We start from the raw sequence: 19,112 nt of genomic DNA, 5'->3' as shown, positions 1-19,112 counted from the left end.
CCGTGCTTTTTAGCTGATGCTAAAACATTACACCTGGAGTACAAAATGACTTTCGTGTTGAAATTTATGAATGAATGCGTAAATTCATACGCTACTATAACAAAGTAGTACCTGTAAGAAACACATTCACTGTTATTTTGTTTTTGACTATTTGAAGAATACGGCATACTAATACAAGAAAAGAAATTTATTACTGATTGTAGATATGGATGAAAATATCCGGCGCTCGGATGATTGTTTTGCTTTAACTCTAGAGAACTTCGTAACCATATAAACTCTCGAGCTGCACCTACAACCGGTGAAATAGTCTTACAATCTAGCATCAGGAAGAAGAAATATAACAAGGATAAATGACCATCCATTTCATTGATAACATTTTTTGTTACTATCCAATTTTAACGAACATTTTGGCACATGAAAGTCTTCTATATGAAAATGTTCCAAACAATACTATACACGATGTACCTGATTTTAGTAGAAAAAAAAACAACATGTTATTGTTTTAGAGGAATAGAATTTAGAAAATGTAACTATAAGAGCATTTACATGAATATGCTGTAAATCTACGTCATGGACGACGTTTTTATGAGGAATAAGCAGAACGGTATCCACTTGACTGCGTTGCGTTCCAACCCTCTAGGAACTGCGTAGCTTTAGGTTTTCAGTTAATTTTTCAAAAAAAAAAAGCCCTGGATAATTCTTTAAAAGTCCGCATGCTTTGTCTTAAGATGTAGTACTTTAAATACGAAGTGTTTCAATAATTACTTGATCCAGGTAAGAACTGTATATGATGCAATATTGTAAAAAAACTGACAAATACCTCCTACATGTATAGACTGTATAGAAGTGTTTGAATGACCGGCGCCAATCCCAGCTAAATGAACACATGTGCTAAGAAAGGTACACCTTTATGCTGCAGGGACACCCATCGTTTTCAATTAATTCGGTATATAACGGATAGAAATTCCTTTAAATTATACTTTCACGACCCGAAATGTGTTATTTCGTCCACATTTCTCCACCTTTTCTGAGTAAAATTCGCCACTCAAATCAATGTTGGAACCACTTGATCTGATAAATGTATGACCAGTGTGAATATATGTTTACTGGAATGTTATATACTACTCGGAGATGCTTTGAAGGCAAAATAAACACATCTGAGCAGTTGTTTGGTGCATTTCAACAAACTATTTTGGTCAAACCAACTGTGAATGAAGAAATACTAACAGATTATTACCCTATTTTATAACAAATTGCGCAGAGAAATATAAATATAAAAAGTTTTAATTGAACACATGTTAGTCTTAACATACACATGTTCATTTTGGCTGCAAAGGCATCGTATTACTGTAAGATGTATAGAATGCCCCTATGGCCCTTCTTTGACATATTAAAGATGTAAATTGTCCAGTACAGCTTCTAAGTTGTTCAATGCAATTCATACATTGTTCAGTACATCTTCCCTTGCTGATATTTAGAGTCTACAAGTTGTTTTGTGCATTTGGCAGGTGGTTATTTGCAAATATTTATGCATTTGAAAATACATTTTGCAACTAGTTTTGTTCATTTCGTAAATTGATATATGACTTAAACAAGTGGTTACATATAGTTTAAAAGTAAAATTTCTCCAAATGTAGATCCTGTTACTTTGACATAATCAACTTGTGACGGCGGAAAATTATTCAATACGATAACAAGAAGTAAAATGCACATAGCAACTTGTAATATTCACAATAAATTCTACATAAGATACGAAATACCCATACCAACTTTTAGCCCTTAGCCTGCTCTAAGATGGACCGGTCCCCCATTCAATTTTGACAGTACCACTTATTATTCAGAGGGATGTTCGCTCAAAATTTACTGATTGAATAGCGAACAGTGCAGAGCACGATCAGCCTACACGTATCTTGGCCTGCACTGATCGCAAAGGTTGAATCACTTTCCACCGGCAGGCTAAAGGCAAATTACTTCTAATAACCGTCAGCTTTCAAAATGCAGAAGAACAGAACAAATTAATAATTCTATATTTACAACTTATAAAAGATGTACAAAACAGCTCGAAAACAATCAGAACAAATTACAAAATGCACAATTTGTCTATCATATATAACAGCTTAGTTACTCTACGTAATAATTTATAAAATGTACAAAACAATTTTAACACTGTATTGAACAACTTATATAACGCACAGAACTACGTTCAAAATTCAAAGAACATCTCAACAAATGTATGAACAACTTAAATATTGTCATGAACAGACAGCCGAGGACTTCCAAGGAAATTAATATTGTTGTTAAGATAGCACTAGTCGAACAATCCTTTACCAAATTTTCCAAAATTCTAATAGTCTGAATTTAGTTGTAATATCCTTTCTGTGAAGTCACAAAAGGTCTGTTCGGTGAATATTGTGGAAACTGTAAACTTCCGGTATTGTAGCTGAAAACTGACGGATATGACATCACACTTCCGGAAAATGGAACAGGATTCGGAGGCAGAAAACGGTTACCTAACAAAATAACAAAAGAAACAAATATAATGACTTTATACAGGACGGTCATTTATATATATGTATATAAGAGAGAGCTATCTCTCTCGTTCACACAAATAAGTGGTTCACAAAAATGCATGGTTAACAAAATGTGCGTAGTTCACAAAAATGCATGGTTTACAAAAGAGCATTCTGTAAAAAAATCACATTTATAGAATATCTCTTGCTAAATGGTGTGCTAAATAGGTTTAAGTTTACAGTGTTAATATATATATAATTTTTGCTCTGTTTATTATGAGACATATAAAAAAATCTCAGCTCTTAAAATAATTAGATTTTGTTTCATTTCGTCGTAATGAAAATCTATGGATCGGTTTATATTTGATCTAATCCTACGACACGGACCTTAACCGAAATTCATGTTTACGGTTTGCACAAGGTTTTATTATGAAAAACATTTCGTGCTCTTCCAGTTGATCAAAAGCTCAAAGTGAATACTACTTGCGTCTCCTTAAAACTAGACGCAAGCAAAACAAAATTTAACATCTTGCTACTAGTCAAAATGATAAAGAATTGACAAGAAATTGTGATTTTGCTAAAATCAAAAACAAATCGACCTGTTTTGTTGTTCTTTATTCCATAATAGGGCTGTCAGGTTAGAAAATAAATTTGACTGGCTGAATGAGCATACCTAATCCTTGTGAAAATGGACGCCTGTATGGCCATGCAAGAGGAGAGTACATAGCATCATATTGTGAAAAGCTGCCAAAGCCGTTGTGAAACTGAAAAGGACGTCCTTGACCTTTCGAACCGAACATTCCCGGCTGCAGGGAGTACACCGGTGAAAAAGGCGATTTCAAATCGGAATACAGTCTAGTACCTACAGAGCAGAATAGAATGATAAGTGTATAGTTTAGTATTTTTGAGTTACCTTTTAAATTATTTAGATAATTGCAACCCACTGAAAGATTGGTTGCCATGGAAACATAAAATTTGCATGATCAGAACCTATTATTAGTCTTGCTTACAACAAAGCATGTTCGAACTTGAGATCAATAATGCAATTTTAACAAACATACATGTATCACATCTCTATGAGCTGCTATAAACTATTTCAAATGAGAAATACGACCGTACCCGATTCCCGCATTTGAATAGCATGTGCTTCTTCGTGTGACATATCCCGGTGTCGTCTGTCACCCTCGTGATTGTTAGGGAAAGGGTGCAGCTTAGGAAACTGGAGAAAACCTGGGTCCACTCTCCCAGTAAACCCAACCTCTACACCTTCAAATCCACTTCCTACGTACGTGTTCCTGCCCTGCAAAACATCAGCCAAAATATGATTTAAGTTTCCTGCGTTAGCGGCGGAGTTCAATTATTTGGAACCACAAGTATGGGCTAATTTTAAAATGCTTGTATCAAACGAGGAAATGTTAAGCAATGAAACTTTAAAATAAACGAAGGAAAATTTGTTTTTATGTTTTTAAAATGCATGCAACGTATTTCCTTTTTCTTTTTTTTTTGCAAGTTAAGATTAGATTTGAATTCAGTGCCAGCGCACATACAATATACAAGATATGATATATAAGAACAAATATCCTGGCTCAATTATTTACAATCTGTAGTGCTTCAACAAAGCCAAAGCCATTTGTAAGAATAGCACACCAAAAATAAAATGAGCCGTGCCATGAGAAAACCAACACAGTGGGTTTGCGACCAGCATGGATCCAGACCAGCCTGCGCATCCGCGCAGTCTGGCCAGGATCAATGCTATTCGCTAACGGTTTCTCTTATTGCAACAGACTTTAAAAGCGAACAGCATGGATCCTGACCAGACTGCGCAGATGCGCAGGCTGGTCTGGGTCCATGCTGGTCGCGAACCAACAATGTTGGTTTTCTAATGGCACGGCTCAAATGTTACTGAAAACAAGATAAAAGGCAAAACATTAAAAAGCGTAACATTAAGGTTTCAGATATGAAATATTGTATCGCTTTACTCGGAGCAATAGGGAACATATAGGTGGCCGTTGATTTTAAAACGGATCTATTGCGCAACCTAAATTCAATATTATTGACGATTCAGTATTCTATTAATTGGTTTCTGTATCAAATAACACAATACTTACTGGTGGTATATCACATGCACTCCTGTCACGTGATACACAGATCTGTAAACGTTTATCACAGTATAAATATGTCGACCCACAGTCAGGACATTGAGGGACCGTCTCATACTTGTAAAACTTTTTGATGAATATATGTGATAGTCCGTCGATATTGCGTAAGTGCTCATAGCCATACATTCTGTCGAAGGCTCTATGGCCGTCACGGTCATCAGCTGCCAGTTTATCTATCGGATAGTCAGTTTCGGGATCAACTCCACACCTGTTAAATATGAAAAATAGAATAGAACATAAAATTGCTCAAATTTTTTCTATACTTTTGTTGTATATTTATATTGTTCTGCGACTGGCTCATCTGCGTTTGAAATCGAATACTAGGGCAAAATTACGTTTCCAGGATTTTCGAAAACGGCATTAGTCCGCAACAGTTTATTGAAATACAATGTTAATCTGTCTTAACCGAGTGTCATGACTGTGCAGGTGCTGTATGTGCGAGAAATTTAAAAAAGACTGTACAGGCGTTTGACAGTATTAGCTAAAACAGGAGAGTGTACTGGTTAGAAGCGAGTATGCGGACAGGACCAGTTTCTGGACAGTCACATTTAATAACCCTTTTATTTAGGTGCAATTCATGCAACTGTTTCACCTGGATCATTTGAATCTTTTTTTTTTCATGTATTTTCTTACGGTTTATTGTGATACTAATAAGCTTTGATAATGTGGCAGTTGAGTCCAATAAGTCCAGGGGTGTTCAAAGATAATCTGCCATAGATCTATTGTAAAGCAATCATTGGATTTACCTGTATTGGAAAATAAACGGTGTCGATTGTATTGAGGTCAACTGCCACATTATCAAAGTTTATTAGTACCTCACGTGTGTTTACAAAACAACTTTCGGTCTCGAGCATGTAGGTAGTATTGTGCATGCGTAATAGTTTTAACTTGTCGAAGTATTACGTGGGGAAGCAATGATTCAACTGTGCTGATGACATTGATTATCACATAAATTGCATGGTTTTCTGTTATAAGGGTTTTTTTTTCTTAAAAAAATCTAAGTGTATATATACAGTCGAAACTCGGTATCTCGAATTTTAAGGGACTATGCTTTTTCAGTTCGAGATAACCAAAATTCGAGTTATGAGGAGGGACGTATATGGACGAAATGATGAAAATTAAATTGGTTCCAACACCGTTTTAATCTCCTGCTATTGGGAACACAATAAATATGATATACCTTGCAATAAATCTTTCATAATGTAACTGAAAATCATTATAAATTTAAGGTATTTTATTTCCATGTAAACATAATCAGAAATACATGTACGTCAGGTAACATTTCCGGCATATGCGCATCAGTCATCATTAAAACGTCATACATCAATGGAAATTTCTTGGACTTATGCGGAATTTCGAGGTTAGCGAGTTTGAGATACCGAGTTTCGACTGTATTTAATCATAATAAATTCGGGTAAGACAAAATGCGGCCCAATCAAAGGTCTTAGAGAATCCATATTTTACGTCACTGCGTAATATTGACTAAATTTTCGGATGCAGTAGGAGCTGAGTTTTACGCGGTGTGGTTTCATTTATGTTGATTTTTTTTTTGAAAATGATGGATGAAGACTGTGAAAGTTTATCATGCTACTGGTTTCTAGTTTAAAATAACTTTCAAGGAATATCCCCGGAGAAACTGATGGGTGTAGGAAGCAATGATATATTTTGCCGACAGAACGTAAAGAAGGATGTCGAGTATGCTAATAAAAATGGTGATTAATAAGATATATTTAAATCAACTAAAATAGAAATTAATTTGTAAGATTAATTGAGACATTTATGAGAGTTTATGCAAATACAATACTTAAGTAACAGTAATTCATTATTCAATAGAAAATATATTTTGTTTTCGGAAAAATATAAACATTATCAACAATCAAGTGTATTCAAAACTGGAACAATTCAGCATTGTATTTTCTTTTGATTGATTTTTATTCTTGTTCTGAAAAAGGCCATAGTCATGTAAAACGATGTCTTTTACATTGTCTTCATGTGATGGTCTTCTATATGTCAATATTAGAATAAATTTAAAATTATTATTTTTACACTCATATGATAATAATACAAATTCGATCACCATTTGTTATATAGTAATGAAAAGTTCTATAGACTACAAATGTCACATATGTTGCTTTTGACTATAATTTAAAACAGTATTTTATAATTCTCCTTTTATCTGGGAAACCACGCAAGAATAATCACCAGCTTAAAATTATTTAAATCTAATTAAAACAGTTTATACTATTTTGTTTTCGTTCAATCATGATGAAACATAAGGAGTAAGAAAATGAAAAAAAAAACAAATAAAGGTTTCCAAGCAAAGACACAGTGACATAGGACATTTTTGGTAAATATAAATCTTTAACAAGATTTTGCAGATATTCACAATTAGTGTTATTAAGAATAGGACTGGTGAAGAAAGAATTGTGCCAAACATAATGAAACATAGCTTTTATGTCAATGGCCCAAAACTGCACTAAAAATCCCGTTTAATATGCGCAACTAGGCTCGATATTAATCAGTTTCAGATCATCCAGCTATCAGTAGTATAGCCGAGGAGCCGGACCTTAAAGGGGCAATAACTCTGTGATACTTGATAGGTTGGAGTATATACACCTTGCAAGATGGTTTGGTGTATGGTAGGAATAAGAAGTTGAAGTGTATAGGGCGCCGTTTTACCATTTTATAGGCATTTTTTGATATAAAAAAAATCATTTCTTGATATCAAAAATTCGATTTCTTGATATCAAGAATTCCATTTCTTGATATCAGAAAATCATTCCTTGATACCAAAAAATCAGTCACATTTTTTGATATCAGAAAATCTATTTCTTGATATCAAGATATCTTTTTCTGATATCAAGAAATCGATTTTCTGATATAAAAAATTCTATTTTTTGATATCTGGAATTCATTTTCTGATATCAGGAAATGCTTCTATTTTCTGATATCAAAAAATAGAATATCTGATATCAGGAAATGAATTTTTGATATAAAAAAATCATGTTATTTCTTGATATCAAGAAATCGAATTCTTACTATCAAAAAAATAAATTTTCGATATCAAAAAATCGACTTCTTGATATCAAGAAATCAGTTTTTTGATATCAAGAAATCAAGCCTATTTTTTGATATCAAAAATTCCCGGCACTTTCCCGATCTAATATAGATGGATTGAACAGGATCATATGAATTGTAAAAATCCCCGTTATGGAACCCCTAGACTGTCTTGACATGATGATTATTACTTCATCATGTACATTTCCCAATATATTCGGTACAAATTAAAAATCTTTCTTGTAGATAAAACAGTTTGTTATGTACATTTACTAGTTTGTCCGGTACATTTCTTAGTTTGTGATGTGCATTCACCAGTTTGTGCCGTACAATTGATAGTTCGCCATGTGTATTTTCCAATATATTTGGTACAAAATTCATAATTTGTCTTGTAGATTAAACAATTTGTTATGTACATTTATTAGTTTGCCCGGGTAAGTTTCTTAGTTTGTGTTGTGCATTCACTAGTTTTGTGCTGTCCAACAGATAGTTCTTCATGTGCTTTTCTTAAATGTTCGGTACTAATCATATTTGTTGTGTAATTAAAAACCCATTTTGTTATGTACATTAACTAGTTTGTCCGGCACTTTTCCCTTAGTTTGTGCTGGCATTTACTAGTTTGTGCTGTCCAATTAATATTTTCGTTATGTGCTTTTCCCAATATTTTCGGTACAAATCATAACTTGTCTTGTAGATAAAGCAGTTTGTTATGTTTTAAATAAACAGATATGTATTAATTATCTTTTCAAAAAATTCCGAAAATAGATAGTTGCCGAAAAGAACTATTTTAATATAAGAAGTATATTGTTGTAAAGTATGAGAATCCACTTTAAAGACAAAAATTGTAAGGGGACACTTGTGTAATTTAACATTAAATCGGGTATTTTGAAGCAATCAATTGGACAGCACAAACTGGCGAATGCACAACACAAATTAGGAAATGTATCGGACAAACTAGTAAATGCACAACACAAATTAGGAAATGTATCGGACAAACTAGTAAATGTACATAACAAACTGTTTTTTTCTACATAGCAATTATGATTTGACCGAACATATGGGAAAAAACACATAAAGAAAATATTAACTGGACAGCACAAACTAATGGTGGACACCACAAACTAATAAATGTACCGGACAAAAATAGTAACTGTACATAACAAACAGTTTTGTCTACAAGACAAATTATAATATCTACCAAATATATTGGAAAATGCACAAGACGAACTTTAATTGTACAGCACAAACTAGTGAATGCACAACATAAAATAAGAAATGTACCGGACAAACTAGTAAATCTACATAACAAAGCGCTTTATTTACAAGAAAGATTATGATTTGTACCGAATATATTGGAAAAGGCACATGACAAACTGATAATCATTATGTCAAGACAGTCTAGGCGTCCCATACCCCGCACTGAATGAATTAATTAGGGGTTATCCCTAACTGCATGTCTACTTTTAGAATAGCGGGAATTTTTGATGTCAAGAAATACTGGCCATTTTTTTATAAATTATCAAGAAATCGAATTTTTTATATCAAGAAATCGATTTTTTGATATCAAAAATTCATTTCCTGATATCAAAAATTCGATTTTTTATATCAAAAAATAGATAGCATTTCTTGATATCAAAAAACGAAACCTGATATAAAAAATCGATTTTGATATCAAGAAATGATTTCTTGATATCAGAAATTCGATTTCTTGATATCAAGAATCATCAAAAACTAATTCTTGATATCAGGAAATCGAATTTTTGATATCAAGAAATCATTTCTTGATATCAAAAAATGCCTAGAAAATGGTAAAACGGCGCCCCATAGAAGTGTATATGAAAGTGTATACGAAAGAGCTTCGAGTATATGGTGCGTGCTAGAGGTTCATAGCGGTAAAATCTGATACGTGTTTGAGGTTCGAGTGCAGTACGTTCTTGAGGTTTGAGTGTACGGTAAATGCAAGAGGTTCGTGTATATAGTACATGCAGGAGGTTTGAGTATATGGCACGTTCAAGAGGTTTGAATATTTTGTTCGTGCAATCACTTCATGTTAGGTGTCAGCAACTAAATCAGGGAAACGACCCATGATAGTATCTCATTATAACACTGACAATGCTTTGATCTGATGCAAACATTATGTGAACATCGAAGGTAAATAAATACATATAAATAAATACTTAAAATATTACCTTAACACTTGATTTCTTCTAAACAACTCCCATATGTAATCCACAAAAGCATGGTGGAAATAAAAGAGTGGATCAAACGCCGAAAGGCCAAGGTCACCCATATCACCACCAACCCAATTATGGATATTATCGTGCAACGATTCCAAGTTTGATCTCCCTTCATCCGGTGGTGCAGAGATATCCTAAACAAGAAAAGAACAAGGGAGGTAAAAACGACAAATCGCTAAAATATAAGCCTTTTATTTATTTCCCCCTGAATAATGACCATTACTTGTGAAATATATAAATTTACCAGGTCAGTCTGACTAAAGTACATCTCCAATTAACGCTACGCTTTGGTTTAGAAGATCAAGTTCTTTAGTCAGATTGTATACCAGATAAGCTTCTTGTAAAAGCTGCATCGGCCCCTCTATTATGCTAATGTTCAACATACCTGGGACTGAAAGATTTGTGAAGGACATATACTGGCATACCACTGAGCAGTTACGCAAAAAAGGAAACCATTTTCATTTAGAAAGGGTCTCTTTGGGTGGGTTTATATACTGCAATAGCTGGTTTTCAGCTTGCTAATTCATTTGCATTGCTCGCACGGAAAGCAAGGAAAAATGCCTCCAGGACATTTGAAAACTTCGGTCCTTTTCGATGTTTTTAAACAAAAATCCTACAGAAATACCCACTCGTAGAGACGGGCCAAAATAAACGTATATCAGTATCTTCACTTATTCAAAAACAAACCTGTAACCGGCACTTGGACAATACAGTGAGAATATCCATCTTGTTGAGCAGTCTACCATTGTCACATTCGTCACGTGCGTAATCACGCTGTATAGGGAGATTCCTACCTCCGTACCAACCCCTAAACGGCCCATTCGTGACAGTGCCATTTCCGTTACCGAAGAAACATGGCGTCCAGACTACAGACTCACTGGGGAGTGTCATGTTGTTATCCATGGTATAGTCCCAGTAAGCCAGCGAAACTGTTGGGTCAACCTTACGAAGTTCTTCTTCTAAGCTAAAAATTGAATATGACTTTCATAGTTCCTAAAATAAGTATCTACATAGTTCCAGACATGATTGTTTCAAATTAGACTGGTAGAACATGATATGTTTTCAAATATTTGAAATTTACAAGATACAAATCATTCACTAATAAATTCGGATTGCTTTACACCTGATACACCTGCTCGTTTTACACTTATAAATCGGCGTTTTCACTATAACAGGTCTAAAATCTGCTCATATTTAAAATGACATAAAACTGAGCTGTATAGAATTTTTTAAAATTGAATAACATGACTTATATTTAAAGTAACTGTACTATAATACTACTGTGTGATGACTTACTCAGAAATGAACACTCTATGCCATGCAAGAAATGACGCCCCTCTGTGTATACTTCGTGTTGCAGAAGCATGCAAACGTCCAAATCTGTGAATTATTCCTTTCTGGAATAGAATTAATACACTATATGGTTAACTACCTCAATTTATAGAAAGAACGACCAACCACTGAGCCAGAAGTAGTTGTACGCTTAAAGAAGCGAGGTGCTTGATTGATCTTTTCACGATAAAAAAAGAAAGTATTAGACTGACTGATACAAGCCAGGGCCGATGAAATTGTATCATTTTGATTCAGCATCCACCATTATGTTTGTATATTGCTATTTTCAAATATGTTTTAAATTCCTATTTAGGAAATTTCAGCTCTTTTGTTCTGTATCTAATAAAACAAAACAAAATTCTAATAAATATCCACAAGGAAATTTAGTATCATTGATGACAACAAACTTACCCCGGTCTATAGCAAAAAAAAATATTGACCGACGATTTATAAAAGAAGTCATGCAGTTATACAGATTTAATGAATGGCTTGCCGGTCAATATACAAAATTATTAATTTATTCTAAAATTAAAGACACACCAGATTAAGAAGAAATTTTGTACCTGATACAGCACGTTGAAAGCCGAATGCAACCGAATACGTTCATCTTTTGTAAGTCGGCGGTATTCTTTACGTATTCGGAAACCAGTCTTTGGAGGTACTAGTCCAAACCTGAAAATATGTTTGAGTAACGTAAATGGCAGTCATAGTATGAGGTAACCTATTCTAATTACATCAAAGAAAATCATACGCAATTCTTGCTCGATAGTAACAATTTTAGGAGTATTTATACCTATGAACATTAAATATGTTTAATATTATACTTAAATACCGGTTTTTATGTGAGAAAATCCCATGACCCGGGCACTATTGAGAGATGGCATTCATGAGACGGCATTCCCGTAAAACATATGCAGTGCAAACAAAGTAAAATATGTATTTTTTTTTCTAAAATTACTTTCTTTATTGTTTTCTTTTTCGAGCAATTATGTTAAGAGTACATTTAATAATGAAATGATATAACTGGCAAGAAATTGCAAAATGGTTCCCGCCATCTTGTCATCAAGTAATTTTGTAACAAAGAACTTGTCTTATCCGGAAGCTGCACGTATCTCGGATTTCGTTACCAGCGAATTAAAACTCAATAATTTCGCTCTGCTTTGTAAATATATTTATTACGAATATGTTCTATTTATTATTTTTTAAACAGTTTCATTATATTAGTGTATGGTTTGTAATTGATGACATTCTACGGTATGTTCAAAGTCGTTAAAGTTTTATTCTTAAATAGAAACAAATTATTTACTTCGTTTGCAATCTGTAGTTAAAAAATTCCCAGTCCGATTTTGTAAGGTTGAGGTCGGGCTCTGTGTCCACGTAGAACTGTCTTACACACGCAGCATGTGCATCTCGTGTGTCAACTGGATGATACTGAAATGTTCGTAATATACATTCCGATGAAAAGTTCCCTTTTCGACATGAGCTTAAATCATGTCGAAAAACACTTTAAGAATAAAAATTAAGCATAGACTCCCTGGAAATACATGATGGAAACGACACATCGCAAAGAAGGCCAAACACAAACAGAATCTGTAGTCAAAAGATGTAGCAAATGGGCTGCTTCATTTAAATACTTCTAACTTACTTTTGAAATCCTACTTCCGGTGCCGATTCCTACATTTCTACATTTTACGAGTATCCAATTCCAACTAAATAAGTACAAAATGTATATAAAATTTGAATTTCTTCAAGTCGTTACCTTCAAAGAGTTCCCCAGTCGTCTTTATTGTGTGTATTTATCATCATGATATATATTATCAAAATAAAGTAAGTAATAACACTGTGTATTTTTTTCATTTAAGTATGTCAATATTTGGCAGAAATTAAAAAATACTAGATGTTGGGTTACATAAGGTATTAAATGTAGTATTTACTTCCAGGAAAAAATAATTAAGAAAATTATCTAAAAACAAAAACATAAAAACTTTGAGTCCCAGTTCCTCGGGAACGGACAATACCTTCGAGTCCATGAAGCACCTCTGTACATCTGGTGGGTACAACTCACAATACTCCACTTGAGCAACCGTCTGAGGAATAAATGTGACCGCCAACACCACTACGAAACAGAGTGCCTCCATCTGCAAAAAAAATATTGCCATACAGGTAATCCAAATAATGCGTCTATAAAAGACAATTAAATAAAAAAGAGGTTATCTTGGTTTTTAAAGAGTTTACCTATGGAAATCACATATATGTGTTAAAACTTCAAACTATGTTCTGGCTCGAACATATATATCTAGCTCGAACATATAAACTGGCATATACTTATATGATATTAAAGCATGTTAACATTTAGCCTGCTAAATATCTATAATGGACTGGTCCATCATTCAATTTGGACAGTACCATTTATTATTTGAAGGGGTGTTTACTGAAACTTTACTGACTGAATAGCGAAAAGTGCAGACCATGATCAGACTGCATGAATGTGCAGGCTGATTTAGGTCTGCACTGGTCGCAAAGCGGCAGAATGTCTTGCCGCCAGCAGGCTAAGGGTTAATAACAAGACATTCCATTAAAAAGTTATTATGTCGGTAAACTAGGTTTTGAAAATAACCATTTCTGATTAAGGTCCGCAGAATAACCGAATCTGAACATAAATATCTAAGTGAATTCGCCAGAGACTGTTCATAGAGGAAAACAGAAAATAAATGTAAACGTTAATTAAGATATTTCTTTTATATCAATTATTACAATAATAGAATTTAACTTTTTTTAATGGTTGCATTGTATAATTTTCATTCAGTGGGAAGTAGTGTTGTTTCATTTTTAGCCCCCCCCCCCCACCACCTCCCGCCCAACCCCACGTCGAATAAAAAAGAAAGAAAATAATACATGAAAACAATCATTTGTAAATTTAAACATAAAAATTATTTTAAGTTCATCGGGGTAATCATCGCGCAGTTTGTGATTAGAAAAATGTACATACACTAACAAAAACAATCGTAATTTCATTATAAATATTTAAGTCTGGTTCTCAGGAATAACTTCATGTTTAATTATCACAAATACCTTATATAAATTTGAAATTTAAATGTGTAATTTGTTTCGAGAATCTTGTCCAAAAAATAAGGACCTGTCAGTTTTCGATTATGTTATGCCACTTACGAGAAAGTCGAATTAAAATTTTCGTTCACTCTAAAACGCACAACTGCGTCTAATTGTATTTACCTGTATATACAAATCTCTTTATTTCCAGTCTTTCGTATATTTCAGATATACTTTTTTTCTCTTTTGTTTTACTCGCAAAGTATAATTATACAAATATATCCTGCATGTATGATAACACTATTTAATTATAAACAGCATGTATTCCAACACAAAACATATATAAAGCAGGACTTACCATGGGCTAGAATATTTGTGACAATGGCCGAGATAAGCAAGGTCAGTTGAAAGCATGGTCCCTCTCCATATGTATTTGGACAGTCCATGTCAGTGAAACGGTCTGTGCATAATAAAAGGGTCATAATTTTATCACTTATAGCGTATACCTGTCCACTCATTGTGATTTATTTATTGCATCGACTTATCATATAAATTGTTATACGTGCTACTGAATGAATATAACATTTTTATTAAAAATACATACCAAAAATAAACATAACACGTGCTTGATATTTATTCAATGATGCGTGTCGCTTTTCTTAAAATTAACCAGTCGTGGAAAAAGGTATCTAAAACGATGCAAAACAATTAAAATTACGAGCAACGAACTAGAAGCAAATTCACTATTTACAGTTTTATTTTTCGGAATGATTTGCATAGCCACTTTTTATTTACAATGTGTTAGCCGTCAGTGGTGTTCATTATAGGTAATCCAAGCATATACATCAAGAACCATTACAGATTACTTGTTTTAACTGAAAGAAAGTGTTTTAAAAATTTCGAAACTTGCATATTTGTATGAGAAATTATTCACATTCCAATAGATATTCTACTCTTCTTATAGGATTATTTTGCGGGGAAAAAACAATGTCTATGATTGATTGTTCAAATGACTTTGTATGTATTTGCGATTTCCTCATACCCAAATTTCAAAACAAACGACGCAAATAATTATCTAGGTATCACATCACGTTTTAGAAACAAGCTGCAATCTTACTCCCACAACCTCAGACAATTGTCTATTACCATACAGAGTAAACGCATATTTGAACATGAATATCAATTAATTAAACCCAGTTCATAACTGTAAATAAAACTTAAGTGTAAACTGATTAAGTTATTATGAATATGATTATTAAGATAAATCTACTTTCCACAGAACGGAATTTAGCTCTTTTTAATCATACTCTTTAAAAGTAGTACATTATAAAGTTAACCAAACAGTAGTTCTATTGTTACTATAACACAAAGGCATATTATTACGATACGAAGAAATAATATAAAACAAAGGCAAGGAAATTTACAGAATAGATATATGTCTGTAAATAATGTTCCAATTCTGAAAATCAAATTGATATGGAATTAATTGAAATTAATATGATTTATACTGGTGAAAAGTCTCTTGAAATTCAATTACTGGATGACAATGTACTATATCTTATGTATTTTATCCATGTTATATTTTGCTGAATATGTACATTGGTGAGACTATAATAAATAAAAAGATAAATAAAAAAAATAATAATTCAGTTCTGAAAATCTGAAAAACAAATTGTAATTGCCGTTAATTAGAGGAGCATAAGCAGTAAAGAAAGAAATGTTCATAAAAACGAACATGCAATTCTGCATATGTGCACTATGTTCGACTGCCACCGCCCGAATTATCGTGGCAGGTTTCTTTGTTTCTTGCGAGAGTTTTCATCCTTATTTATTATTGAGTTACATATATTATATTATATCATGCTCCTAAGCATTATAGAATAATACCTTATAAGCTATAAGTTGTACAGTCTGGTATCAAAAGTCTAATTAAACCGCTATACATCTAGTAATTAATTCTGTGCGTACGCGTAAATCGTAATTAATGATTATATCTTAGCTAATTAGAACACCTGACACACATGACCTGCGTAGAAAAGCGAAAATATGTAGATACATAAAAATAATGAGCGCAGCTGATCTGTCACTGTTTCTTGACCATCTGGATGGGCAATAGATACGTTTAATTTCTTGTCTCAAAAGAAAAACCCTTAAGAAATACTTTTAACAAATTCTCTAACGCCCACTCTTGTTTTTGTTATCTCTCGAAAGATTTCAGTCAAAACTGGACAGGGTGATTAATGATCATTTTATTTAAATGCAACAGAACTATAGCGTTTCAAGCATTGCAAATTCAGTAAAATTAACATTTATTTTAATGCAACAGAACTATCGCAAATTCAGTAAAATTAACATTACTTACTGATTTTTTCAACGTTTGACTCACCATATATAACAACCTAAGAGTTTGATCACGAGGTTTGAGAGGGTCGATCAGGGTATTAAAATTATTACCCTTGATGTCGCCCATATTGGTTTCCAATCAAACAGTTTATACAGTAAATAAAACATTGGAAAATGATGTTTGCCATAAAATATGGTCACAATATTGCTAACCTAGTCACCAAGCAGCGACTGTATCTCAGATGTCATACCCAACTTTTTTCTTCTTAGGCGTCTTATCAAGCCATCCGTACTCAGTACTTTTAATAGAATACTCGTCTGAAAGTATAGCTGTCATGATTTATTTAAGTAATTGTATGTTTCACAATGATTTAACTTCTATCAGGCATAGATCTGCAAAACTGTTTTGCATAATTACTGAACAATCACTGAACAACTGTTCTAAGCAAATTTAATGAACAAACACTTTCATGAATAGACAATCAATCAGAATTTTGTTTCAGAATTCTTAAGCACAGAATGCTGAGAGGCTGTCACGACCAGTCTATACAGTATTGAACCAGTGAGTCTTTATGAGCTGATGTTATAGGCATCATACCTATAATTTTAAATTACTGAAATTGATATATTAAGATAGTGATGGTTGTTCAGACCAAGTATAACCCTGGAATCAGGATTTGATCATTTTTAAGTACAATGTTGTTTACTTTTTTATATTTGATACTTTATTTCCATACTGTTACTCTTGCAAGCAATCTTATACCTTTTAAACCAAAATTTAAATGCTATTAAATTATATAAAACAGTTAATGAAGACGAAACCTTAAACTAAGGTAGGAATTTATCAAGTAAAACATTTCCTGGCTTCTTTGGTGAAAGAAATGAAGCAGACAATTTGTACTTGGTGAAACATTCTTGTCTTAGAATTGCACTCGCTATCATTTATGTTTTGCAAAGTTTCAGATCTGAAACAAATATTTAGACTATTTAGGTGAAATGATTACCAGGAAACTATTTTGACTCGAGAAAAAATATTTAAATCCCATCCCTTGCGATACAAGACGCAGGGTTCAGCTATTTTCATTTCTACAGTCATGTAAAAACATATTAAATGTATATTACAAGACCGACGCCAAACGTTGTCAGATACAAATGGCGTCGTTTCATAACTGCAATTTATCGTTAAACACATAATAAACTGTTAATGGACTGCCGGTTTGTACAGGTTCTTCCTCTTTCTAAAATAAAATAATTGTCGAGCTGAACTATTTTCATTGAGTAAACGTAAATATTTAAAAAAGGAAATATAGTACAATGGATATATCCAAGATAAAATAATAAGTGTTTCAAACATGATATCATATGTAATAAGGAAGTTTGAAACATAATATTGCATGCTATAAGGAAGTGCTTTGATTAAGTCAATGGAATAATTGCATGATCGTTTTCTAGTAAATAAAGAAAGACAGTCTCTTGTTCATTTATTTTAAGAAAGGAATCAATTTTATCAGCCTTGATGAAGATCATAACTGTTTAACGTTTTAGAATTCGCAGCCATGATGTTAATGCTTGACGGAACTTTCCCGTATTTCCGCTGTGGTGCTTAAAAAGCCATTTTTCTCCCCGGGATGTAAGATTACTAATGTACTGTAAGTTAGTGAATAAATGCGTAAAATCATCTATTATATAGGCAGTGTTGAAAAGGAAAAAGTCGTTTTACATTATTTCTTTAATCATTCGAAGAATAAGGTATGCAAGAAAAAGAATATATCACTGTTTGTATTTGTGGATGGAAATATCCGGCTCTCAGGTAACAGGTTTTTTTTTTTGCTGTATCCCGGTAAAGCATTGTTACAGCCTAAACAATCACCGACAACACGGTCAGGGACTTTACTGACATTTTCAAACATTCTTCGTGCAAGACAGAGCATACACGTGTATCTCAACTTTCTTTTACTTTTATTTTACATTGTTTAAAAAAACGACGATCAAAAACGAAACAAGTGTTTAGACTTATTTTGCAACAGAGTCCTAACTTGTGTCTAAAACGAAACTCATCAAATCAGTGACTCGTGGTCGTATAGAGCGATAGTATTTCAGATGGATGACAAAATTCTGTTAATAATCTTTTACTTGTGTCGTATGTAATCATTCAATTATCACGCTATTTTTAAGGGAATTATCGATAGACTTTAGCATCTGATGATAGTCAGTACGCATGTTGAATTTAACGTTACAGATATGGTCAGATTAATGATTGTTGTCATCCTTGGTACTTGTTCAGAAATTGACAAAAAACAAGTGAAAACTCAAAAATGATCGTCGATGCAAATTGTAACTGATTTGTAACAGCTTTATTGTACGGTATTGCGATATTATGTTTTGCTCGAATACAAGGAAAAAGACCGAAACTATCAAATGCTGTA

At 33.1% G+C, this 19,112-nt stretch overlaps 1 protein-coding gene across 1 annotated transcript; it reads right to left on the bottom strand.

The window, feature by feature from the left end:
• Positions 1 to 1,525: 1,525 nt before the first annotated feature.
• On the bottom strand, positions 1,526 to 12,193 carry LOC123549283 (putative tyrosinase-like protein tyr-3). Its single transcript, XM_053546737.1, has 9 exons — positions 12,189 to 12,193; positions 11,859 to 11,967; positions 11,260 to 11,360; positions 10,651 to 10,927; positions 9,916 to 10,097; positions 4,619 to 4,877; positions 3,630 to 3,810; positions 3,184 to 3,372; positions 1,526 to 2,510 (listed from the first exon to the last, which is right to left on the bottom strand). The coding sequence occupies exons 1-9, from the start codon at positions 12,191 to 12,193 to the stop codon at positions 2,359 to 2,361; spliced, it is 1,455 nt and encodes a 484-aa protein (XP_053402712.1). The 3' UTR covers positions 1,526 to 2,358.
• Positions 12,194 to 19,112: the final 6,919 nt, after the last annotated feature.

The sequence above is a fragment of the Mercenaria mercenaria genome, chromosome 6, assembly GCF_021730395.1.
Source record: "Mercenaria mercenaria strain notata chromosome 6, MADL_Memer_1, whole genome shotgun sequence".
Taxonomy (NCBI): Eukaryota; Metazoa; Mollusca; class Bivalvia; order Venerida; family Veneridae; genus Mercenaria; species Mercenaria mercenaria.
This window is presented reverse-complemented; position numbering and strand designations above follow the sequence as displayed.